The sequence below is a fragment of the Loxodonta africana genome, chromosome 6 (genome assembly GCF_030014295.1).
Source record: "Loxodonta africana isolate mLoxAfr1 chromosome 6, mLoxAfr1.hap2, whole genome shotgun sequence".
Taxonomy (NCBI): Eukaryota; Metazoa; Chordata; class Mammalia; order Proboscidea; family Elephantidae; genus Loxodonta; species Loxodonta africana.
Genome location: NC_087347.1, coordinates 114,726,298 through 114,753,352, shown reverse-complemented (window position 1 = coordinate 114,753,352; position 27,055 = coordinate 114,726,298). Strand labels below are relative to the sequence as shown.

The 27,055-nt window shown below is 41.7% G+C and overlaps 1 protein-coding gene across 2 annotated transcripts in view; it reads left to right on the top strand.

The window, feature by feature from the left end:
- The window catches only part of ACMSD (aminocarboxymuconate semialdehyde decarboxylase), a 120,505-nt gene that overhangs the window by 40,118 nt on the left and 53,332 nt on the right, over window positions 1–27,055 (top strand). The window contains exons 3-5 of one of the 2 annotated variants that reach the window (XM_010586348.2): window positions 5,124–5,220; window positions 13,621–13,670; window positions 16,330–16,566. In XM_010586348.2, the coding sequence (XP_010584650.1) occupies window positions 5,124–5,220; window positions 13,621–13,670; window positions 16,330–16,566 (384 nt within the window). Of the gene's footprint in view, window positions 1–5,014; window positions 5,221–13,620; window positions 13,671–16,329; window positions 16,567–27,055 lie in introns of those variants that run through there. The other variant, XM_064287273.1, reaches the window with a different exon arrangement.

Sequence of the window (27,055 nt, the reverse complement as noted above, 5' to 3'; positions counted from 1 at the left end):
ATTTATTTTATGTTAGCTCACTGTGTCCTAGCTTCTTGTTTTGTTCTGTTTTGATATGCCTAAATAGGCTGGTCATGTGAGCTAATTTGATTACTGGCATCTTTGAAGATCTCGTGTCCCATCACGAGGTGGTTAGAGCTGTTACTAGATGTGTAAGCCCAGAAGTCTGTTTACTTTTCTTGTGTGGATTCAGTTCAGGTGTCCAGGTCGTCAGTCACCAAATGTGTGGTGCAGGCTCTCACCTGTAGTCCTAGATGGGCAGTATTACCTAAGGGTGACTGGAGTAGGCACAGGTATCTGGCTGCAGTAGGTGGTTATGTGCTGAGCAAGGTAGGGGGGTGACAGCTGCCCAAGTGCCTGGGTGGAGGCATGACCCTGTTCCCTAGAGTGCGTAGGTGATGAGTTTTGCAGCAGGACTTTGGCCACTCAATGCTGTTGGCCGTAAGGAAGGACTGGGAGGCACCACTTATTCTTGGACCCCTGTTGCGAATGGCTAGGTGGAGTGGGTGGAGCCACCAGTCCTCAGGCTTCTGATATGGGTAGGTGAGGACCCTGCTTAATGGGTATGGTGGTGTCAAATGTCACTAATCTGCCATTAATCCTTAGCTATTGCTGTTGAAAATTGGCTTCAGGTATATACTCTGTTGTACTGTGCTAATGAGGTCCTATGCTGTTGAATCGAGCCCACACAGGCCTAGGCAGGGGTGAAAGGCATTCAAAGTCCATGGACCCCTTATGCGTGTGCCTAGGCAAAGGGGCTGTGCCTGCCCTGAGTTCCCAGCTTAGGGAGCTGGCAGATTATTTTTTCCTGTTTGTTAATTTATTCCCTCTCCAAAGCCGGGAGAATGGCTCAGAGCGTGCAAGGGGTCCCACTTCCAGCCCAGGGGGCGTGGCAGTTGCTGGACTGGGACCAGAATAGAGTGGGGAGGAGGCAGGTAAATGGGAGAGAGTTACTTCCCAGAGGGGGAAGGATTTTTTTTATCATGAGTAGTAGGTTTGACGCTTGCACGTAACTTCCACAGATTCAGCGCTGTTTCTCCCTGGTTCCAGAGGTTTGTGCAGACTCTCTGTCGATTGGTTTTTCCCAGTGTGGAAAATATGTCTCAAGGGCTACTGCTTGCCTCAGCCTATGTGCCAGCCTATTCAGCCTGCAGGGTGCCAGCCAGGTCAGGTCTGGCAAATCCTCACTGCTTCTGAACTGTCTCTCCCTCCCTGTGCTGCTCAGTCCAACTCCTCAACTTATCTTTTATGTTCGGGGCTCCTAGACCGTCATATACAATCAATTCACTTGTTTTGGGGGGTCTTTGCTATGAGAGGGACCATAGGAAGCCTCTGACTACTCTGCCATCTTGGTCCTGTGTTGGAAAATATATTTCTTAATGTGGGGTCATAATCAGAATTGTTTGAAAGCCATTTATATTTAGCCCGATGCTCTTATTTCATGTTTCGATTTTTAAGATCAGTTTTTCATTACATAAGTAATATTTGAATAAATTTTCCTTTTAAAATTTAAGCCACTGGAGATAAAGTTATAGTTCCCTTGAACTACCACTCCCCATCCTCAAAAGTAATTCCTATCAAAATTTTGGTGGGTATCTTTCTAGATCTTTTTCTATGATTTTACTTACATATACATGTACCCATAGAAACTACCTAGTATTATTTATGTACATTTCAAAAGCTAGATTAGACAGGTTCCTAACAGAAAACAGATGGCACTCTCAAATTTTAGAACAATTTTAAAATAATTAATGAAGATTCTATTTATAAAGGCATAGGCATGCGATGAAGTTATAGAGGTAGGCAGCGGTTAGATTGTGCAGGTCTTATAGGCCAGGTTAAGGAGTTTGGATTTTACCTTCAGTGCAGTGGGGACCCATTCAAGAGGTTTTTCTGGGGGGGGCAGGGATGAGATCTCCTTTAGCGTTTTAAAAGTTTACTCTTGCTGCTTTGTGGAGACTGGGCTGGAGGCGAGCAAAAGTAGAAGCAGGCAGAGGTTAGTTAGGAGGCTGAAGCAGCATAGCAGCATGCCTGGTCTAGAAGGGTAGCATGAATGGGCACTAGGGGTGAGGAACGAGAATGGAAATCTGATGATGAAATACTGAGTTTGAACATACATTTTTGATGGCACATACAGTACCAGATACTTGAAATACCAGTCATATTTGGACTTACTTTGCAACTGTATTAGAACTAGAACTTAAGAACCAGGAATGTCACAGGCTAGGTACCCTGGGAATCAGGCCCTGAGATGAAGGCTGGCATTCAGGAAGTTTCTCAGGAAGTGCTCTTGGAACTGACACCAACGAAAGGGAAGAGAAGGAAGTAGGATGGAACTGAGGGAGAAGCTGGGCTGCAATGCAGTCTCAATGGAGGCCTCAGCTGACCTGCAAGGATTCTAAAGCTAACTTTCAGAGTTTTCCCAAGTTGGGGGAATCTTTACATCCCCATTCCAGTCAGTTATTAGAAGTGGGCTGCCCAGGAAAGGAAATGTGATATTGAGGGAGGTGACTCTTTTCAGCCAAAGCAATCTCCATAGGTGCTGACAGCTGAGGGCAATACCCCCAGCAGGTGGAAGAGTAAATCCTTTATTCCTGAAGGAGACTCTGGTTAGTACATCACACCATCCACCCTGGAGAGGACCTTAGACATCACTTACTCTAAGCCCGTATTATATAGCTATCGAACCTTAGGAACCGAGGGGGCTAGTGGTTCGCAATAGTACCCAGGTCTCCTGACACACACTGTATCATGCTTTTCAGGACCCTGTGTTGTTCTAGCTTAAAAAAAAAATCAGAGTTTTATTTGAAATGTGTTGTCTGCATGCTCATAGTTGGTTGAGGGAATTCTTTAAAAACTTTTTTTTTGGTTTTCTTTGAGAGTTTAGAAAAAAATAAGGTTGAGTTCTGAGTTGAATAAATTAGAGTAACTTGCTCCAATTACTTGATTCTTAGTTTAGTTTAAGATATTGGCTGATACTGAAAGTCAAAGACAAAAACAGACTCTAAGAGACACCATCCCCCCTCCCTCCAGCAGCAAGTGCTGACCTCTGAGGTACATCGATAGCCCTGAAGGGATATCTGATTCCCGGATGTAAAGCAAAAGGAATTAGGAATTGATTCTTTGCAAAGACTGTCAGGTCCCAAAATTCTAGCTGAAGAACCAATGAGAATTGGGGACCTATTATAGGGACACAGCCACTCCGTGGCAATTTTCATTTGGAAGGATTTCCACTGACAGCTGCTGATGTCATTCGTTTTTCTTACCATGGATCCCAGCATGAAAGATATGAACAGAATTTAGTGACTCTGATTCTCCTGCCGTGTAATGACAGCAGGCTCCAGGTGGAAAAAAAAAAAAAAAGGTTGGGGGGGCTCTTTAGGAAATTGTAGTAATAAACTTTTGCCTACTAGATTGATACCAATTACCAAATAACATCCTGGTAGGTGGAAAATGGCATTATAAACTTGGGCTCTTGTCCCAGCTCTGTCACTTAAGCATATGGCCTTGAACAAGTCACTGCACCTCACTGGCTCACTGGTAAAATGCAAGAGTTAAACCGATGATCCGTTTCAGCTTTAACATGCTCTGCTTTGTCTGAAGCCAAAACTTACTAATAGACTCAATTTCCTCCTTGCAGTTGATAATATATGGTAAAATCTGGCCACCATTTACTGAGCATGCTCTCTGACCTGGTGCAGTACTAAGTTCTTTACAGACATTCTATTAGTGAATCTTCTGTATCAGTCAGTGTTTTCAGTTGCAAGCAACTGAACCCATTCTAGCTAAATAGAAAACCAGCTCACAGACTTCCTGGAATGTCCAGAGATCAAGCTCAGAGGTTGTGCTAATACGAGCAATGCCCAAATCATAGCTGGTGGGTTATCCAACAAAGATGCGTGTGCTGCCCCTCCTGATCCTCCTGGGTGAAAAGGAAGCTGTGGTGAGGCCTGGACGCAACTTGTGATCAAGCCAGAGGAAAAGGAAGAGGGCACCTAACTCTAGCAAATGGAGCTCAAGGCCTTTGATTACTGCATGCCCACTTGGTTATTCCATAGTGTCTAAGGGCAATCTTGAGGCCCAGAAGCACCACTAGTGGTGATGTGTCCTCAAAGCAGGGGAGTACTAGGAGACAGCCAAGTCCCTAATTAGCCTCGCATCATTAATAACTAGTAATAATAATAGCTATCACTTAACTCATGCCAGATACTATACTAAACGGTTTATACAGAGTATCCCATTTCATGCTCTCAACAACTCTTTGGGGTGAGTCATATTATTACTCCTATTTTAAAGAAAAGCAAACTGAGCCTCAGCAATGTTATTTAATTTGCTCAAAGTAAGTAAGTGGTGAAATGGAGATGTGAACCTGGGCAGTCTGATTTCAGGGACCTAGTTAAAGATCACTCAGGAATCCCAAACTGGAGGCTCAATTTAGAGGATGCTGCCATGTTCCACATGACCATTTAGTTTTGCCTCCTGCACTCAGTATTAAAAGGCAGTGTCCACTGGCAGCCAGGCATGATGTTGGGTGGAACCGACCAGCTCAATGACAAATTTTATACATGCTTGTTGACTGGTTCACTTCATTACCCACCTCTTCCTGTAGGCACTGACATCAGTGGGCCGTGCGCTGTTAGGCAAATTACTTACTCTTGCTTACTTACTCTTAAATTTACAAGAAGTTAAAATATATATGCAGAGATGTCTCTTCCCTATAAAACAAGAGGGTTGGACTAGATAGTCTATCACAAAGGTCTTTCCCGGTTTTAAAATGTTATGGATCTAGAGCTTCCCAGCCACTGGGCCATCCTCTTGGGTCCAGTAGCCAGATGCTCAGATCAGCAAGGTAACCAGTCATCCTCAATCATTCAGCCCAGAAAGTCCGTGACATTACCCTTGCTCACTCTGTTTCCAGTCACTGACACCCTCAGAGAGCATTCTTTCAACTCCAGGTCAACAGAAAGGCATGGGGAAGAAGAGAGGAAGTCAGTTAAACTTCAGAGGGAACTAAGTAAAAATCCTTGAAAACGTAGAGAAGGAACACATACACAAGCATAAAAGGAAGGATCAGTCCGAGCGGGTTGAGACCACCTTTTGTTGATGTGAATTTTCTGCCCTAGGGAGAAGCAAAGATGCTGAAAGATGGGAAGGTCTTCAGAGTGGTCCAGGAGAACTGCTGGGATCCAGATGTTCGTATTAGAGAAATGGACCAAACAGGTACTTATGATGAAAAATGCTACCCATGTCTGCATCTGATGTAAAAACAGTGCCTGCTCTTAAAGTGTCACTTTACAAGATGGCAGCTTCTGAGCCCTTTCTCCGCCAGGCCAGGCTGCACCGGCTATGCTGGGGAAGGGGTGGGACCTTGCATTACAATGGTTTTTAGTGCGTAAATTTAAAATTTTTTATCAGGTATACCCTATTTTAAAACAGAATCTTATATCATCAAAAGATAAAAGTGGCATTTTATTATTTAAAAATTTTTTAAGTTCAAATGGTATGATGTTGTTGTTAGCTGCCATTGAGTGGACTCTAACTCACAGCAACCTCATGTACAACAGAATGAAACATTGCCTGGGCCTGTGTCATCCTTATGATCACCAGCATGATTGAGTCCATTGTCCCAACTATTGTGCCACTCCATCTCACCAAGGGTCTCCCATGCCCTTGCTGATCCTCTACTTCACCAAACGTGATGCCCTCCCGATGGCATGCCCAAGCGAGTCAGTGTTCTGTTATAATCAGTAAGGTTTTCAATGGCTAATTTTTGGAAGTATATCACCAGGCCTTTCTTCCTAGTCTGTCTTGGTCTGAAAGCTCCACTGAAACGTGTCCACCATGGGTGACCCTGCTGGTATTTGAAATATCAGTGGTATAACTTCCAGCATCATAGCAACACACAAGCAACCCACAGTACGGCAAATTGACAGATAGGTGCTGGTCAAATGTGTAGTATTTACTTATTATGAAGTCAATCAAGAAATCAGTTAAAACTATAAATTACATATTATGGATGCCAATTGCCTGCTTAGGCAGACTTAAACCAAAAAAAAAAAAAAAACAATTCTTACAGCGGCCCTATAAGGGCAAAGTAAGACTGTCCCATAGGCTTTCCATGGAGTAGCTGGTGGATTCAAACTACCAAACTTTTGGTAAGCAGCTGTAGCTCTTAACCACTGTGCCACCAGGGCTCCTAGGCGGGCTTAGGATCCAAATTTATTTCTATAGCTTGCTTTGGTGCACAGTATATGGCAAATTCCCACTGACACGTAAGAAATGTGTCAGTGGTTTGTGAAACCAGTGGAAACGATATGTGGCATGTGGAAACGGTAGCCATTAAAAAAAAAAAAAGTTAATCATGTACTTTCAGAATCTCTACAATGAAACCAGAGTTGGAAAGAAGAGAATCAGAAAATTTGTTTCAGAACTGAATTGGTAATCATTTCTAGCAACTGCTTACATTTCTTATCTCATATTTAAAAATCAAACAAGTCCCCACAATTTAAATTAATTTTGAAGACTGTCTGAACTATGATACGATGGGCATGTTATGTTTTCATTTGTTACTGCCTAGCAGTCAACTGTGTTGCCGGAGGAGCCTTCCCCGGCACGTATGGGTCATGCAAGCAGGCCAGGCATGAGGCTGTGATGGCACAATGGCCATCACTGGCATTGTCAGGCCCAGATTTTGACATCAGTGGTCCGGGTTTACACCAAAAAACAAACAATTCATACACACAAATAAATAAAAGACCAGGTTAGAACTAGTCCCTTCCTAATCCAAGACAAATGTGTCATAAATTCCAGTATACACACAGAGATGGCAGGAGACATTTTATTCTGAGTTCCGTACAAAAGGAGTTAACCTACCCAAAGTGAGCAAGTGGTCTCTGGCATGTGAGAAGGTGGTGCGGGATACACTGGGCCATGTGAATTGTTTTATGGGTTTTTTTTTTAATATTTAAAAATACAGCATTCAAATTAAACTTTGCAGAAAACCTGAAGCATCTCCTTACAACTTTCCACAGAATCTCATGTCTAAACCCCTGTTCTAGAAGTATATTGGGGTGTGAGGGGGGGCTGGAGAAGGACAAACTCCTCAGACCTAAGCAAAAAGCAAGGCTTTGCTCTAAATATGATGCTGGGGCTCCTTTCAAGAAGAAAACCGGTGGGAATAAGGTTCAGATTACTGGCGTCAGAAATACGGCTTATGGCTGCCGTTTAGGTGAAGGGCATGTGTCTTTTTGGTTTTGTTCTTGTGTTTCAATCTGTGGCTGTGCTTCAAAGAACCGTCGTGACTAGCACTTGTTGAACATTTACTTTCTGCCAGGCGCTGTTCCAGCACCTAAATGCAATTAATGCATTAATTCATTTAATCCCTACAACAGCTCTATGAGATAGGATCTATTACTATGCACATTTTACAGATGAAGAAACCGAGGAATACAGGTTAAGCAGTTTACCCAAGATCGCACAGCTTATAAGGAGCAGTACTTGAACTCAGGCAGTCTGGCCCCAGGGGCTTAACCACTACATCCTACTATCTCTGTGGAGGCAAGGAAATAAAACGATGGAGGCCAAGAACGGAAGATCCAGCAACCCATGCTACTTTCGCAGGGAGGGATATGTAATTGGCAGCCGCTGGGTCACTTCATCACGCGCTCCAACACAAAGACAACAATGAGATAATACGTGTAGGTGTCTCCTAAGGTCTCAACCAGGTTGAGTTACTGTTGGAGCTGGTTCCTAGTACAGGCCCAGGGAGTGTTGGAACTGTTGATCTTCAGGCCCTGCTGAGGGCTGGGGTGGGAGCTCAGCCCTCTCTCTTCCATGCTTCGTGAAGAGGGCTAAGAGGCCCCAGAGGCGGATGGTGTTTTACACACCTGCTCATTTTTCCTTCTCTCTCAACATTTCTATGGGCTGTTGTACCTATTGTTACATAAGTGGTCCAAGGAGGTTCAGTAATTTGCTCAGAATCACACAGTAAATGGCAGAGCTGGGGTTGTACCTAAGGCTGCTTCTCCTGTTCCACCACAAAATCTCCTTCCAAACCTTCCTCATGTAAAGAATCATGGGAGGTGCTAGTTAAAAAATGTTTTCAGTCCCACCCACTGAAGCGAAATCTCCAAAGGAGCACCTGAGCATCTGTTTTGTAATGTCTCCCCCTTCCCATTTTAATTGACAGACAAGTTTGGGGAGCACTATGCTAGCCCATACTTGTCACATACAGCCCTCAACTCCCTTTTAAAGATACAACCTCTAATTGGATAGGGCTTGTTTTTTCTCTCTCAGTTCCCAGAGACCAGAGAATCTGTATCCAAACCAACCAACACACTAATAATGCAAGTCACTTAGGTTAATACAGTGAAACCTGTGAGAGCTGGCACTAGGTGGGACTGTCTCATTTTTCCAGGTCTCACAAGTTTTCTACCTCTGGCAGGGTGCGGTCTTACCGCCTTTCTATCACTCTCTATTAGTGGAAAATATTTTAATTTTCCTTCTTTGAAAGGTTTCCACCTTACACAGGTTTCAGCTTTTGCAGGTTTTACTCCCAGGCTGATGGCACAGTGGTTAAGCATTCAGCTGTTTACCAAAATGTTGGTGGTTCAAACCTACCAGTCACTCCACAGGAGAAAGATATGACTGTCTGCTTCCATAAGGACTATAGCCTTGGAAATCCTATGGGGCAGTTCTACTCTGTCATATAGAGTTTGCTATGAGTCAGAATTGACTTGATGGCAACAAGTTTGGCTTATCTTTACAAGGGCAAATTGCCAGGTCTTTTCCCCCAAGGAGCAGCTCATGAGTTTGAACCACTGACCTTTTTGTTAGCATCCAAGCACTTAACCACTATGCTGCCAGGGCTCCTAAATTAATCTATAGGGTGGAGAAATGACATAAAGTAAGTAAAAGTAGAAGCGAAAAAAAAAAAACCAAACCTGTTGCCGTCAAGTCGATTCCGACCCATAGCGACCCTATAGGACAGAATAGAACTGCCTGCCCTATAGGGTTTCCAAGGAGCACCTGATGGATTCCAACTGCTGACCCTTTGGTTAGCAGCCGTAGCACTTAACCAGTACACCACCAAGGTTTCCAAAAGTAGGAGGTACTCATGTATTTTATATTAATCAGTTAATGTAAGTAAATCTTACGACAGTGTTTACCAATGCTCTCTAAGCAAAAGCTGTAGTTTCTAGTTCTTATTAAACAATGATTTATTCTTTCATTTATTGGATACCTCAGCGTGTTGGACACTGCTCTGAACGCTGCAGACACAGCACAGACAAGACAGCTCACCAGTGCCTGTGTTCAAGTTGGAGGAGTAAAAAAATAAACACAATAATGACAGATCGTAGTAAGGATTAGAGGAGAAAAGGGACAGGATGACATGGTGAGAGTGACAGGGGTCAGAAAAAGCCTAAGGAGGTGACATTTGAACCAAGATCTGAGGGTGAGAAGGTGCCAACCCTGTGATGAACCAAAAGAAAAGCTTTCCAGGCAGGTGGAACAGCAGTGAAAAGGCCCCAGGGCAGGGAACAGCTTCGAAGAACACGCAGGAGGCCAAGGAAGCGTGATATGGTCCATGGGAAGGGACTGCATGGGGCCTTCTAAACCATGTTCAAGTCTGGAATTTATTCTAAGTGTGATGGAAAGTCCTTGGAGGCTTTGAGCAAGGGAGTGACTTGCTCTAAATTTTAACATCTCATTCTGACTGCCGAGTGGAGAACAAACTGTAGGGTGACGGACCCCCCTGGAGGCTTCTGCAGTGAGTGGTCCATGTGTGAAATGTTGGTGGCCTGGACTTGGTGGAGTCAAGAGATGTGGGGAGTTGTGGGCTGATGAAAGGAATGGGAATAGAGCCAAAAGGACTTGCTGGTGGGCTGGGTATGAGTATGAGGGAAACAAGAGCTACCAGTCTGGCAGCATCTCTCCCTAACATCCCAGCTCCAGGAGTTGAAGATGAGACAGTCTAGGCATCCTGGATGCTGGATTCTGGAGAAAACCCCAGGGTTTCTCCTGGGCATTCCAGGCCATGAGACTCCATCCAGGTTCATTTGTTGTTGCTAGGGACCGTCAAGTCAGTTCTGACTCATAGTGACACTGTGTACAACAGAATGAAACGCTACCTGGTTCTGCATCACCCCCACAATCCTTGTTATACTTGAGCCTATTGTTGCAGCCACTGCGTCAATTCATCTCATTGAGGGTCTTCCTCTTTTCTGCTGACCCTCTGCTTTACTAAGCATAATGTCCTCCTGACAACAAGTCCAAAGCATGTGAGACAAAGTCTCACCATCCTTGCTTCTAATAAGCATTCAGGCTGCACTTCTTCCAAAACAGATTTGTTCATTCTTCTGGCAGTCCACGGCATATTCAATATTCTTTGCCAACGCCATAATTCAAAGACTTCAATTCTTTTTCGGCCTTCCTTATTCATTGTCCAGCTTTCACATATGCCATGGCTTGAGTCAAGTGCACTTTAATCCTTAAAGTGACATCTTTGCTTTTTAATGTTTTAAAGTGGTCCTTTGCATCAAATTGCCCAATGCAATGCGTCCTTTGATTTCTTGACTGCTGCTTCCATGGGCATTGACTGTGGATCCAAGTAAAATGAAGTTCTTGACAAGTTCAATCATTTCTCCGTTTATCATGATGTTGCTTATTAGTCCAGTTGTGAGGATTTTTGTTTTCTATATGGTAAGGTATAATCTATACTGAAGGCTATAGTCTTTGATATTCATCAAAAAATGATTCAAGTCCTCTTTATTTTCAGTAAGTAGGGTTGTGTCATGTGCATATCACAGGTTGTAAATGAGTTTTCCTCCAATCCTGATGCATGTTCTTCTTCCCATAGTCCAGCTTTTCAGATCATTTGCTCAGTATACAGATGGAATAAGTATGGTGAAAGGATACAACCCTGTCTCACACCCTTCTTGACTTTAAACCACGCAGTATGCCCTTGTTCTGTTCAAAGGATTACCTCTTGTTCTAAGTGCAGCTTCCTCATGAACACAGTTAAGTGTTCTGGAATTCCCATTCTTTGTGATGCAATCCATAATTTGTTATAATCAACACAGTCAATTGCCTTTGCATAGTCAATAAAACACAGGCAAGCATCTTTCTGGTATTCTCTGCTTTAAGCCATGATCCATCTGACATCAGCAATGATATCTCTTGTTCCAATTCCTCTGCTGAATTTAGCTTCAATTTCTGGCAATTCCCTGTTAATGGTTGCAGCAGCAACCATTTTGAATGATCTTCAGCAAAATTTTACTTGTGTGTGATATTAATGATATTGCTTGATAATTGCCACATTCTGTTGGATCACCTTTCTTTGGAATGGGTATCAGTATGCATCTCTTCCAGTTGGCCAGGTAGCTGTTCTCCAAATTTCTTGGCATAGACAAATGAGTACCTCCAGTGCCGCATCCGTTTGCTGAAACATCTCAGTTGGTATTCCATCAATTCCCGGAGCTTTGTTTTTTGCCAACACCTTCAGTGCAGTTGGTGCCTCTTCCTTCAGCACCATCAGTTCTTGATCACATGCTACCTCCTGAAATGGTTGAAAGCCGACCATTTATTTTTGGCACAGTGACTCTGTGTATTCCATCTTCTTTTGATGCTTCCTGCGTCCTTTAATATTTTCCAGGTAAATGCTTAAGTATTGCCAACTCCAGGATTGAATTTTTTCTTCAGTTCTTTCAGCTTGAGAAATGCTGAGTGTGTTCTTCCCTTTTGGTTTTCTATCTCCAGGTCTTTGCATCTTTCATTATAATACTTTACTTTGTCTTCTTGAGCCATCCTTTGAAATTTTCTGTTCAGCATTTTTACTTCATCATTCTTCCTTTTGCTTTAGCTACTCTACGTTCAAGAGCAAGTTTCAGAGTCTCTTCTGACATCCATTTTGGTCTTTCATTTCTCTCCTGTCTTTCTGATGACTTCTTGCTTTCTTCATGTATGATGTCCTTGATGTCATTCCACAACTTGCCTGGTCTTCGGTCATCAGTGTTCAACGCATGAAATCTATTCTTAAGATGATCTCTAAATTCAGGTGGGATATACTCAAGATAGTACTTTGGCTCTAGTGGACTTGTTCTAATTTTCTTCAGCTTTGACTTGAACTTGCATATGAGCAATTGACGGTTTGTTAGGTAGCCAGCCCCTGGCCTTGTTCTGACTGATGATGTTGAGCTTTTCCATCGTCTCTTCCACAGGTGTAGTCAATTTGATTCCTGTGTATTCCATTTGATGAGGTCCACGTGTATAGTCATTGTTTATGTTGGTGAAAAAAGGTATTTGCAATGAAGAGGTCGTTGGCCTTGCAAATCCTATAATGCAATCTCCAGCATTGTTTCTATCACCAAGGTCATATTTTCCAACTACCGTTCCTTCTTTGTTCCCAACTTTCATATTCCAATCTCCAGTAATTATCAATGCATCTTGATTGCATGTTTGATCAATTTCAGACTTCAGAAGTTGGTAAAAATCTTCAATTCCTTCATCTTTGGCATTAGTGGTATGTAAATTTGAATAATGGTTGCATTAACTGATCTTCCTTGTAGCTGTATGAATATTATCCTATCACTAACAGTATTGTACTTCAGGATAGATCTTAAAATGCTCTTTTTGACAATGAACATGACACCATTCATCTTCTATTTGTCATTTCCAGCATAGACCACATGATTATCTAATTCAAAATGGTCCATTTCAGCTTATCAATGCCTAGGATATTGATTTTTATGCATTCCATTTCATTTTTGATGGCTTCCAATTTTCCTAGATTCATACCTTATACGTTCCACATTCTGATTATTCATTGATGTCTGCAGCTGTTTCTTTTCCTTTTGAGTCATACCACATCAGCAAATGAAGGCTCCAAAAGCTTGACTCCATCCACATCACTAAGGTCAACTCAACTTTGAGGAGGCAGCTCTTCCCCAACAGTATTTTGAGTGCCTTCCAACCTGAGGGCCTCATCTTTCTACACTTTATCAGACAGTGTTCCGCTGCTATTCGTAAGATTTTCATGGCCAGTTTTTCACAGGTAGACTGCTAGGCCCTTCTTCCTAGTCTGGTTTTGTCTGAAAGTTCTGCTGACACTTGTCCACCAAGGGTAACCATGCCGGTATTTGAAATTCTGGTGGCAAAGCTTCCAATATCGCAACAACATGCAAGCTACCACAGTACAACAAACTGTCAGATATGTGGTGGAGGCTCACTAGGAAGCTGAATTAAAGGCGTGGAGAATGGGGTTGAGAGATGCATTCTGTTATGCATGACCTAAGATGGAGAATCCCAGAAATTTTGGTGGAAAAATATTTTGCATTAAACAAAATTCCACAGGGAAGGTAGAATTAACCCTTGAAAGCTAGGTCAATTTTTTTTTTTCCCCTGAATGTTCTCATTTTCCCCTCTCTCCAGGACCTGAGGCTGAGGGATGAGGGAGGCCTGGGATGGAGGGCTGGGGCAGGGGGGTGGCTGGGTAGGGGAAACAGTGAGGGGATGGAAAGCAGTGGGAGGAAGTGAGTGGAGACTTGCTGAGCTCCTTGGGCCTCCGGTAAGGAAGAAGTGCTGGGCTATTCTCACCAGCTTTGTCTTTGTGTCCATGTTTAGGAGTGACTGTGCAAGCCCTTTCCACAGTTCCCGTTATGTTTAGCTACTGGGTGAGTGTGAAATCTCAAACCAACTCCTTGGTGGGGGAAGGTGCATGTCCAGCTCCATAGTAAGTAGACAGAAGTCTCAACCTTAACATTGGGCCCACTGAGCCTCCCCCACTTTCCTCCCCTTTAGAGATAAGTGAGGTCCCGCAGCCTCTCGCACTGCAGTCTCTCCTCCCAGACCTGTCTTCTTAGCCATGTCCTTGCTCTAAACCTGCACTGCCCAGTATAGCAGCCAATGCACTGTCCAGTATAGTAGTCACTGGCCACATTATGCTATCAAGCACTTGAACGTGGCTAGTCCAAAATGAGAAGGGCTGTAAGGTTAAAATTACATTATGTTTCCATTGGACTGTACAGTTCTAGACCAGTCTCAATCTCCATTAGAATTTACCTGCCTGGTGGCTCATTCTTGCAATGCCCTCCTGGGTAGCTGACAAACCAATTAATTCTGAGGTACGAATGATAATACCCTAACATGTTACCTCCCAGAGATACAATTCAAAATGGGATTCCCTGCAACTAATGTCACAAAACAATATATGTATAAATTTTTGTATGAGAAATTAACTTGAGCTGTAAACTTTCACCTGAAGCACATTTTTAAAAAAAGGGGATTCCTGGGGTTGGATGCCTTTCCCCAAGAGAATAAATCTTGAGTGCTAAAAGTTTCATTGGTAAAAACAGTTAACACGCTTGGCTACTAACTAAAAGGTTGGAGGTTCAAGTCCACCCAGAGATGCTTTGGAAGAAAGTCCTGATGATTACTTCCAAAAAATCAGCCAGCACTAAAAAGGACCATGTCTACCACAGCCTCCACCAGACTGAGTCCAGTACAACTAGATAGTGCCCAGCTAGCACCACTGACTGCTCTGACAAGGATCACAATAGAGGGTCCCAGACAGAGCTGGAGAAGAATGTAGAACAAAATTCTAACTCAGAGGAAAGACCAGCCTTGCTGGCCTGACAAAGACTGGAGAAACCCTGAGAGTAACCCCCAGACACCCTTTCAGCTCAGTAATGAAGTCACTCCTGAGGTTCACCCTTCAGCCAAAGATTAGACAGGCCCATAAAACAAAATGAGACTAAAGGGGCACACCAGTCCAGGGGCAAGGACTAGAAGGCAAGAGGGAACAGGAAAGCTGGCAATAGAGAATACAAGGTTGAGACAGGAGAGCGCTGACATGTCGTGGGGTTGTTAACCAATGTTATAAAACAATATGTGTACTAACTGTTTAATAAGAAACTAGTTTGTTCTGTAAGCCTTCATCTAAAGTACATTAAAAAAATGAATAAATCAACCATTGGAAACCTTATCGAGCACAGTTCTTTCTGACACACATGGGGTCACCATGAGTCAAAGTCAACTCAATGGCAAGTGGTCCTGATATGACTAAAAGTTTCAGGCATTATTTGCAAGCTTGTAGACGAATGTTTCTGCACATAGCCAGGGGTAGGGTAGGCATTATAGTTTCATGGCACCCTTTAAATTTAGCACTAAGGACCTGCTCAAATTTAAAGGGTTCTCTATGGGGCAGTTCTACTCTGTCTTATATGGTTACTATGAGTCGGAATTGACTCAATGTCAACAGGTTTCTTTTTTTTTTTTTACCTGCTCCAACAAGTAGATGTCCACTTCCTGTTGTGCTTTAAGGAATGATAGAATACCATCTACTCACACATAGTTCCCTCCACCTATGCTCGTATTTCCAGTATTAGCAATTCAGTCCTTATCTGTGATTGGATTCACTATTTAAATAAAAACGCCCCTAAGACCTCAGTATGTTTGGATGTATCAGATTGGGTACTGTTCCAACTGAACAACTAGGATTGCAGGAGAGAACCAAATTCCTGGCAGTGGGGTGGGTCAGTGGAGGGATGTTGAAAGGAAGGAAAACAGAGAAGAAAGGAGGGTTAGGCAAACCGAAAGCAAACTTTGTCTGCCTCAGAATTCGGCCAAGGCCAGCCAGGAGCGTCACTGCCAACCAGGAGGACAGAGAGAATGACAGGCAGAGAGAAGAGGTCTGTGAGCCAGCCTAGCATCCCATGATGAGGTGCACTGATGGTGCTGCCAGGTGCTTGACCAGGCACAGGCTCCTGTGTGGGGCTGGGGTGCCTGAGTGCCCCACCATGTGGGATCCTGCCTACAGCTGGCCAGCGGTCAGTTCTCATTCCATCTCCAGTGTTAGGATACCTGGCCCCACAACCATGTCTTCTGATTATGGCCTTGATTTTTCTAATTAGTTGCCAGATAGTAGCAGTTTCCTTTACAAAGATTGGCATCTGGGTCCTCTGTAACCAATGCCTATCTCAATGTGTGCCTCGGTTTTCTGGGGGGACAAAGCCACTGACACAAAAAACCCAAACAAGTTGACACCAACTCATGGTGACCCATATGTGTCAGGGTAGAGCTGTGCTCCATAGAGTTTTCAGAGGCTGATTTTTCCAAGTCAATCACCAGGCCTTTCTGCTGAGGCATCTCTGCATGGACTTGAGCCTCCAACCTTCCAGTCAGCAGCTGAGTATGTCAATGTTTGCACCACCCAGAGACACCCAAGCCACTGAGAGTGAGGAATAATTTAACTCAGGGGATGTGTTGTTCAGAGCAAATCTCTAAAGAAGTGGGTTTTGACCGACATGGTTTTTCCTTTCCTGTTTTGACCAGGCCAAACCGCTGGACACTTTAGACCTGTGTCAGCTTTTAAACAATGACTTAGCAGCCACTGTTGCATGCCACCCCCGGAGGTTTGTGGGACTGGGGACATTGCCCATGCAGGCCCCGGAGCTGGCCGTCAAGGAGATGGAGCGCTGTGTGAAGGAGCTGGGCTTTCCGGGGGTTCAAATCGGCTCCCACGTCAACGAGTGGGACCTGAATGCTCAGGAACTCTTCCCCGTCTACGCAGTGAGTACCAGGTGCTCGCTCACCAGTGCGCACCTGCTGAACGCCTAGCCCGGGCCAGGCGCTGCGCTGAGCTCGGGTGGGCAGATGAATGTGCCCCTTGGGAGAAGAGTAGAGGTAGAGAAATATGCATGAAGACATGTTAGACGTAGGTGAAAAAAAAAAACCATTGCCCGTGGAGTCCATTTTGATTCATAGCGACCCTTTAGGACAAAGTAGAACTGCCCCATGGAGTTTCCAAGGAGGGCCTGGCAGATTCGAACTGCCTACGCTTTGGTTAGCAACCACAGCACTTAACCACTACGCCACCAGGGGTTCCCAAAGTAGGTGGGTGGTGTGGAAAGAGCTCCCAATAGGGAGCGGGCCTTTCCACGGAAGATGGATGGGGCAAATCCTTCATTGAAACTCAGTGGAGTCTCTCTTCTTTCTATCCCCTTTTCTCTCCTTTTAATCTTTCATTTAGATGCCAAATTATTACCTTCATCATAGCCACTGTGCATACGAACCACGTGAATGACGTGTAAAGAAAAAGAAATGTATTTTTTTCTTTGGAAAAAACCAAATTATTGCTTTTTGAAAATATGAAATAATTTTGAAGATATTGTGGAAAATGCAGAAAAGTATAAAGAAGAAAACAAAAATCATGCATAATCCCACCACCCGAAGATAGATAACCACTGTTATAGTACATTTTATCTGTTCTTTTATTTGCATATACTGATATTTTCACACAATTGGAATACTTTTATGCATATGATTTTGTATCCTAATTGAAAATTTCTAACCTGAATGAAAATTCTCTGAATGCATGATTTTTAAATAACTGTAATCTATTCCAATAAATGAAAGGCCCCTAAAAAAATGATTTGCCTTCGATGGCTAAAGTTAGGCTGGCAGTTGGAACTCACCCAGCAGTACTGGCTGAAGAAAAGGCCTGGCTATCTGCTTCCATTAAGATTACAGCCAGGACACCCTATGGGGCAGTTCCACTCTAACACATGGGGTTGCCATGAGTCAAAATCAACTCAACGGCAACTAACAACAACGTTTCAATATATGGATATGTTATAATATCACCAGTCCTCTGTTGAGATACTTTCTAAACCATGTTTTCAAAATGTATGATAAAAATACATAATGAAAAATAATGCCATCAAAATGTTAAAATCTGATGAAACTATAATGGTGAGTATATGAATATTTATTACACTAATGTTTACAACTTTCTATATCTGAAATAATTTCATAATAAGATATATTTTCAAAAAAATCAGTGCCATCGATTTCTGAAATATCCAGCTTGAAATATTCATAGTCTCACAGTCAGCTACACCAGTCTTCCACCTTTCTTGTTCTTTCTGTAACTAACCTGCTTTCCTTAGTACCAGGATAAAACAATGCATAAGTTCTTAATTGCATTTTTAAATTTCTTACTTCTTTAAACATTTTAATAGTATTGTTTTCTACGATGTTCATTGCAAATGTAAAATCTTCAATTATGAATTAAATAGATGTTAATGGTCTAACCAGGCATTCTAATCACTGATCATTCATTCATTCAATATTTATTGAACTCTTGCTACATGGAAATTTTTTCCTATGTTTGCATCTGTGGAAATGGCCCATAAGCTAGGGGATTGCCTGCCAAATTGTCTCCTAGTGACCTGAAAGATTTAACATTCCTCTAAATATTGAACTTCTTGAAACTTACTGTCTGTAATGGCTTAGCTGATGCAGAGAATGTTTCCTAGAAACTCTGATATAGTTTAAAAGAAGATTTATTTATTTGTGCATCCAAGTTGTTTCAGCACAGTGTGAATGAGCTGAAAGTCATTTTATTATTCCCTGAAATTGGGTTTATGAATTAGTAAAGGGTTTAGGAAGCAATGGTAGCTGGTTGCAGTCCAAATACTTTTTTTCACATTTGTATGACTAACTTGACCCATCAATCATTCTAACTAGGCTTTTTGGGGGGCTGCCAGTATCTGAGGGGATGCAAAGAAAGCATCTTGGCCTCAGTTGACTTGTGATGTCCTAGGGTTGACAGAGTATTTGTTTGCTTAGCAGGCTGGCCTGCCTCACTATGCTCTAGCTTGCATCAATAACACATGCTAAAACTAACGAATTACCCTGAGCCTAATTGACTCTTCACTGCAAGGTAACCATGAAGCTTCAGAGTGTCTCACCGTCCCCCTTATCTTCTAGACCTTCCTTCTTAGTGAGTAAACTCAATAATACATGCTCAGCTCAGTTTTCAGCATGAGGCAGAGTGGTAGTATCAGATGGTCTGGCTCTAGCATTTGTCAGCCACAAGTCCTGAGGAAGTTACTTAGTCTCTATCTTCCTTATTTTCCTCCTCTGTAAAATGGGGGTAATAATAGTGCACATCTCATAAAGGATTACACTAGCCAATAAATGTAAAACTCTTACAACAGCTTTGGTACGTGGTACGTTCTCAGTTAATGTTAGTTATCAAATTTTGAGACTATAAATGACTTCTTTTTTGGTCTTTAAAATGCCTCACATATAGAAAGTACTCAAAAATATTAGTTGAGGCCAAGATCATGGCTTAGTTATACATGCCATTATCTCCTCTCGCACCAAAAGCCAAAAAAAAACAAGCAAAACAGAAGCAGATAACAATCTGGGAACCCTGAACACCAAAAAAGAAGGTCTTGGAGGCAGAGCCAAGATGGCGGAATAGACAGACACTTCCGGCGAGCCCTCTATACAACAAAAAAAACTGAAAAAACAAGTGAAACGAGTATATTTGTGACAAGCTGGGGCCCTGAGCTTCAAAGGCAAGCTTAAAAAATTAACTGAGGGGCAGGGGGAGGAAGAGACCATTCAGAAGCAGAGAGGAGCTACCGGACCTGAATCACGGGGAGCTCTCAGGCACCATTCCCGGAGTGGCAGTGGTGGGCTGGTACTAGGGTTGGGCCGCAGTTTCCTCAGGGAGAAGCAGCCAGCCACACAGACTACTCACACCTCTGGAACCAGAGAAGAACGGCACTCTCAGCAAAAGCTAAGTACTTGCTTATATTTTACCACACCCTCCCACCCCCAAGCTGGCTTCAGCGGCTGAATTCCCTGGGCCTGAGATAGGCCCTGCTGAGCACCTAAAGCCATCCTCCCAGCCTTGGGGAAGGAAAAAATTTGCATTTTGGGGAAAAAATAATTTGCCAGCTCCACTAACCGGGGGAGCTCAGGACAGAAGCGGCTCCTGCCCAGGCATAAATGGTCTGTGTACTTTGAGCACCTTCCCCTCTGCATGGACCTGTATGGGCCTATTTTGGGAGAATAGACCCTTGTTGGCAGACTCCAACCATTTCAGCAGTGCGGTGGAGAGGTGGGTGTTTGATGTTTGACATTGCTTTGCGTATTAAACAAGGTCCTCACCTACCCACATCAGGGACCTAAGGACTGGTAGCTTTACTCAGGTCACCCAGCCACCTGCAACAGGGGTCAAAGCATAACTGGTACCTCCCAGTCGTTACAACCAAAAACTTTAGGTGCCCATGGTCTGTCTGCAGAACCTACTCACCCGCACACTCTAGGGAAGGGGGACATGCTTTCCTCAGAGACACTCGGGGGTTGGTTCTCAGGCCTGTGCCTTGTTCACAGCCTGAAACCTCCTGATGCAATCAGATACTGGTATATACACCAATCACCCCTGCCCCTCTAAGACTGTAGGACAGAGACTGTACCACACACTGGAAACCTGAGCTGAATTCATACAAGAAAACTGAATGGACTCCTAGACTGATATACCTGATAACAGCTCTAGCCATCTGGGGACAGGACATCAGAGCTCCAAAGGCAAAAATAATCAAGCTAGCTCACTCAAGCAACCCATTTGGGCATATCAAAACAAAACAAAGCAAGAAGCTACGACACAGTAAGCAAGCAAAAACTAACACAATAACTTATAGATGGCTCAGAGACAACAGTCAATATCAAGTCACATAAAGAAATAGGCCATGATCACCTCAACAGGCTCTCAAAACAAAGAATCCAGGGATCTTCTAGATGAAAGTGCATTCCTGGAATTACCAGAGCCAGAATACAAAAGTTTAATATACAGAACCCTTCAAGACATCAGGAAGGAAATGAGGAAATATGCAGAACAAGCCAAGGAACACACAGATAAAGCAATTGAAGAAATTAGAAAGATTATTCAGAAACATAATGAAAAGTTTAACAAGCTGGAAAAATCCGCAGACAGACAGCAATCAGAAATTCAGAAGATTAATAATAAAATTACAGAATTAGATAACTCAATAGAAAGTCAGAGGAGCACAACTGAGCAAGTAGAAGCTAGAATTTCTAAACTGGAACATAAATCACTTGGCACTAATACATTTGAAGAAAAATCAGGTAAAAGAATTTTAAAAAATGAAGAAACCTTAAGAATCAGGTGTGACTATATCAAGAGAAAGAACCTACGAGTGATTGAAGTACCAGGACAGGGAGGGATAACAGAAAATACAGAGAGAATTGTTGAAGATTTGTCGGCAGAATACTTCCCTGATATTGTGAAAGATGAGGAGATATTTATTCAAGATGCTCAACGAACTCCACTTAAGGTAGATCTTAAAAGAAAGTCACCAAGGCATATTATAATCAAACTTGCCAAAACCAAAGGTAGAGAGGGAATTATAAAAGCAGCAAGCGATGAACAAAAAGTCACCTACAAAGGAGAGCCAATAAGAATAAGCTCGGACTACGCAGCAGAAACCATGCAGGTAAGAGGGCAATGGGATGACATATTTTAAAAAATTGAAGGAAAAAAATTGCCTTCCAAGAATCATATATCCAACAAAACTGTCTCTTAAATATAAAGGTGAAATTAAGACATTTCCAGATAAACACAAGTTTAGGAAATATATAAAAACCAAACCAAAACTACAAGAAATACTAAAGGGAGTTCTTTGGTTAGAAAATCAATAATATCAGGTATCAACCCCAGACTAGAACACTGGGCAGAGCAACCAGAAGTCAACCCAGACAGGGAAATCCAAAGAAACAAAGCAATATTATATATATATAAAAAAAAGCTCAAAACAGGGTAACAGCGACGTTATTATATAAAAGAAGACAACATTAAAATAACAAAGGCGGACTAAGAAATGTAATCATAGACCTTCCATATGGAGAGGAAGATATAGCGATACAAAGAAATAAAAGATAAGTCTAAATTTAGAAAAATAGGGGTAAATAATAAGGTAACCACAAAGTAGACAAACTATCCTACTCATCAAAATAAAGTACAAGAAAAAAAAGAGACTCAGCAGAAACAAAATCAACAACAACAAATATGATGAAAGGACAATATATAAAGAAAATCTCAGCACATAAAATTAAGTGGGAAAAAGAAACTGTCAACAGCACACAAAAAAAGACATCAAAATGATAGCACTAAATTCATACCCATCCATAATTACCCTGAATGTAAATGGACTAAATGTATCAATGAAGACACAGAAAGTGGCAGAATGGATTAAAAAACAAGATCTATATGCTGCCTACAAGAGACACACCTTAGACTTAGAGACACAAACAAACTAAAACTCAAAGGATGGGAAAAAATATATCAAGCAAACAATAATCAAAAAAGAGCAGGAGTGGCAATATTAATTTCTGATAAAATAGACTTTAAAGTTAAATCCATCAGAAAGGATAAGGAAGGACACCATATAACGATTAAAGGGACAATACACCAGGAAGATATAACCATATTAAATATTTATGCATCCAATGACAGGGCTGCAAGATACATAAAACAAACTCTATTGGCATTGAAAAGTGAGACAGATAGCTCCACAATAATAGTAGGAGACTTCAACACGCCACTTTCGGTGAAGGACAGGACATCCAGAAGGAAGCTCAATAAAGACACGGAAGACCTAAATGCCACAATCAACCAACTTGACCTCATAGGCATATACAGAACACTCCACCCAACAGCAGCCAAGTATACTTTCTTTTCTAGTGCATATGGGACATTCTCTAGAATAGACCACGTATTAGGTCATAAAGCAAGCCTTAGCAGAATCCAAAACATTGAAATATTACAAAGCATCTTCTCTGACCATAAGGCCATAAAAGTGGAAATCAATAATAGGAAAAGCAGGGAAAAGAAATCAAACACTTGGAAACTGAACAACACCCTGCTCAAAAAAGACTGGATTATAGAAGACATTAAAGATGGAATAAAGAAATTCAGAGAATCCAATGAGAATGAAAACACTTCCTATCAGAACCTTTGGGACACAGCAAAAGCAGCTCTCAGAGGCCAATTTATATCAGTAAATGCACACATACAAAAAGAAGAAAGAACCAAAATCAAAGCATTATCCCTACAACTTGAAGAAATAGAAAGAGAGCAACAAAAGAAATCCACAGGCACTAGAAGAAAACAAATAATCAAAATTAGAGCTGAACTAAATGAAATAAAAAACAATTGAAAGGATTGACAAGACCAACAGCCGGTCCTTTGAAAAAATCAGCAAAATTGATAAATCACTGGCCAAACTGACAAAAGAAATACAGGAGAGGAAGCAAATAACCCAAATAAGAAATGAGATGGGCGCCATTAAAACAGACACAACTGAAATTAAAAGAATCATACCAGATTACTATGAAAAATTGTACTCTAACAAATTTGAAAACCTAGAAGAAATAGATGAATTCCTAGAAACAAACTACCTACCTAAACGAACACAAACAGAGGTAGAATAACTACATACACCCATAACAAAAGAAGAGATTGAAAAGGTAACCAAAAAACTCCCAACAAAAAAAAGCCCTGGTCCAGATGGATTCACTCCAGAGTTCTACCAAACTTTCAGAGAAGAGTTAACACCACTACTACTAAAGGTATCTCAGAGCATAGAAAAGGATGGAATACTACCAAACTCATTCTGTGAAGCCACCATATCCCTGATACCAAAACCAGATAAAGACATCACACAAAAAAAGAAAATTATAGACCCATATCCCTCATGAACGTAGACGCAAAAATCCTCAACAAAATACTAGCCAATAGAATTCAAAACAATATCAAAAAAATAATTCACCATGACCAAGTGGGATTCACACCAGGTATGCAGGGATGGTTCAACATTAGAAAAACAATGTAATCTACCACGTAAATAAAACAAAAGACAAGAATCACATGATTTTATCAATTAATGCAGAAAAGGCATTTGACGAAGTTCAACACTCATTCATGATAAAAACTCTCAGCAAAATAGGAATAGAAGGAAAATTCCTCAACATAATAAAGGGCATTTATACAAAGCCAACAGCCAACATCACCCTAAATGGAGAGAGCCTGAAAACATACCCATTGAGATCGGGAACCAGGCAAGGATGCCCTTTATCACCACTCTTATTCAACATTGTGTTGGGGGTCCTAGTCAGAGCAGTTAGGCTAGATAAAGAAATAAAGGGTATCCAGATTGGCAAGGAAGAAGTACAATTATCCCTATTTGCAGATGACATGATCTTATACACAGAAAACCCTAAGGAATCCTCCAGAAAACTACTGAAACTAATAGAAGAGTTCAGCAGAGTATCAGGATACAAGATAAACATACAAAAATCAGTTGGATTCCTCTACATCAAGAAAAAGAACATCGAAGAGGAAATCACCAAACCAATGCCATTTACAGTAGCCCCCAAGAAGATAAAATACTTAGGAATATATCTTATCAGAGATGTAAAAGACTTATACAAAGAAAACTACAATATACTTCTGCAAGAAACCAAAAGAGACTTACATAAGTGGAAAAACATACCTTGCTCATGGATAGGAAGACTTAACATCATAAAAATGTCTATTCTACCAAAAGCAATCTATACATTTAATGCAATTTGGATCCAAATCCCAACAACATCATTTAATGAGATGGAGAAACAAATCACCAACTTCATATGGAAGGGAAAGAGGCCCCGGATAAGTAAGGCATTACTGAAAAAGAAGAACAACGTGGGAGGCCTTACTTTACCTGATTTTAGAACCTATTATACCGCCAGAGTAGTCAAAACAGCCTGGTACTTGTACAACAACAGATACATGGACCAATGGAAACGAACTGAGAATCCAAACATAAATCCATCCACATATGAGCAGTTAATATTTGACAAAGGCCCCAAAAAAGTTAAATGGGGAAAAGACAGCCTTCTTAACAAATGGTACTAGCATAACTGCATATCTATCTGCAAAAAAATGAAACAAGACCCATGCCTCACACCATGCACAAAAACAAGCTCAAAATGGATCCAAGACCTAAATATAAAATCTAAAACAATAAAGATCATGGAAGAAAAAATAGGGACAATGTTAGGAGCCCTAATACATTGCATGAACAGTATATAAAACATTACTAACAATGCAGAAGAAAAACTAGATAACTGGGAGCTCCTAAAAATCAAACACCTAGGCTCATCCAAAGACTTCACCAAAAGGGTAAAAAGATTACCTACAGACTGGGAAAAAGTTTTTAGCTATGACATTTCTGATCAGCACCTGATCTCTAAAATCTACATGATACTGCAAAAACTCAACTGCAAAAAGACAAATAACCCAATTAAAAAATGGGCAAAAGATATGAACACACACTTCACTAAAGAAGACATTCAGGTAGCTAACAGATATATGAGGAAATGTTCACGATCATTAGCCATTAGAGAAATGCAAATCAAAACTAAAACTATTATGAGATTTCGTCTCACTCCAACAAGGCTGGCATTAATCCAAAAAACACAAAATAATAAATGCTGGAGAGGTTGTGGAGAGATTGGAACACTTATACACTGCTGGTGGGAATGTAAAATGGTACAACCACTTTGGAAATTGATTTGGCACTTCCTTAAGAAGCTGGAAATAGAACTACGTTATGATCCAGCAATCCCACTCCTTGGAATATATCCTAGAGAAATGAGTCTTTACATGAACAGATATATGCACACCCATGTTCATTGCAGCACTGTTTACAATAGCAAAAAGATGGAAGCAACCAAGGTGCCCACCAATGGATGAATAGATAAATTATGGTATATTCACACAATGGAATACTACACATCGATAAAGAACAGTGAGGAATCTGTGAAACATTTCATAACATGGAGGAATCTGGAAGGCATTATGCTGAGTGAAATCAGTCAGTTGCAAAAGGACGAATATTGTATAAGACCGCTATTATAAGAACTCAAGAAATAGTTTAAATAGAGAAGAAAACATTCTTTGATGGTTATGAGTGGGGGGAGGGAGGGAGGGTGGGAGAGGAGTACTCACTAATTAGACAGTAGATAAGAACTACTTTAGGTGAAGGGAAAGACTACACACAATACAGGCGAGGTCAGCACAACTGGAGTAAACCAAAAGCAGTTTCCTGAATAAACTGAAAGCTTTGAAAGCCAGCGTAGCAGGGGTGGTGGTTTGGGGACCATGGTTTCAGGGGATATCTAAGTCAATTGGCATAATGAAATCTATTAAGGAAACATCCTGCATTCCACTTTGGAGAGTGGCGTCTGGGGTCTTAAACACTGGTGAGCATCCATCTAAGATGCATCAATTGGTCTCAACCCACCTGGATCAAAGGGGAATGAAGAACACCAAGGACACAAGGTAATTACGAGCCCAAGAGACAGAAAGGGCCACACAAACCAGAGACTATATCAGCCTGAGATCAGAAGAGCTAGATAGTGCCCGGCAGCAACCCATGACTGCCCTGACAGGTAACACAACAGAGAGCCCCTGAGGGAGCCGGAGAGCAGTGGGATGCAGACCCCAAATTCTCATAAAAAGACCACACTTAATGGTCTGACTGAGACTAGAAAGACCGTGGTGTTCATGGCCCCCAGCCCTTCTCTTGGCCCAGGATAGGAACCATTTCCAAAGACAACTGTTCAGACATGGATTGGACTGGACAACGGGTTGGAGAGGGATGCTGGTAAGGAGCGAGTTTCTTGGATCAAGTGGACACTTGAGACTATGTTGGTATCTTCTGCCTGGAGGGGAGATGAGAGGGTAGAGGGGGCTAGAAGCTGGCAAAATGGACACGAAAAGAGAGTGGAGGGAGGGAATGGTCTGTCTCATTAGGAGGAGAGCAATTGGGTGTATGTAGCAAGGTGTATATAAGTTTTTGTGTGAGAGACTGACTTGATTTGTAAACTTTCACTTAAAGCAGAATAAAAATTTAAAAAAAAAAGTCAAAAAAGAAAGGAAATGTAACTCAGTAGAAAAGTCATAAACTTGAATCCTTTCTCTGTTGCTTTGTGCTTATAAAGTTTGACAAGCTACTTAACTAATTTCCCTGGGTACGTCATGATAGGTAAAATGGAAAGCATGAATACATTCATTTGTGAAGTTTATTCTGAAGATTAAACCATTAAATGGGGGAAAAAAAGAAGTTCTTAGAACTGAATCCAACACTGACTGGAAGGAAAAATTGAGTGAAAGTAAAGAAAGAGGAGTAACGCAGAA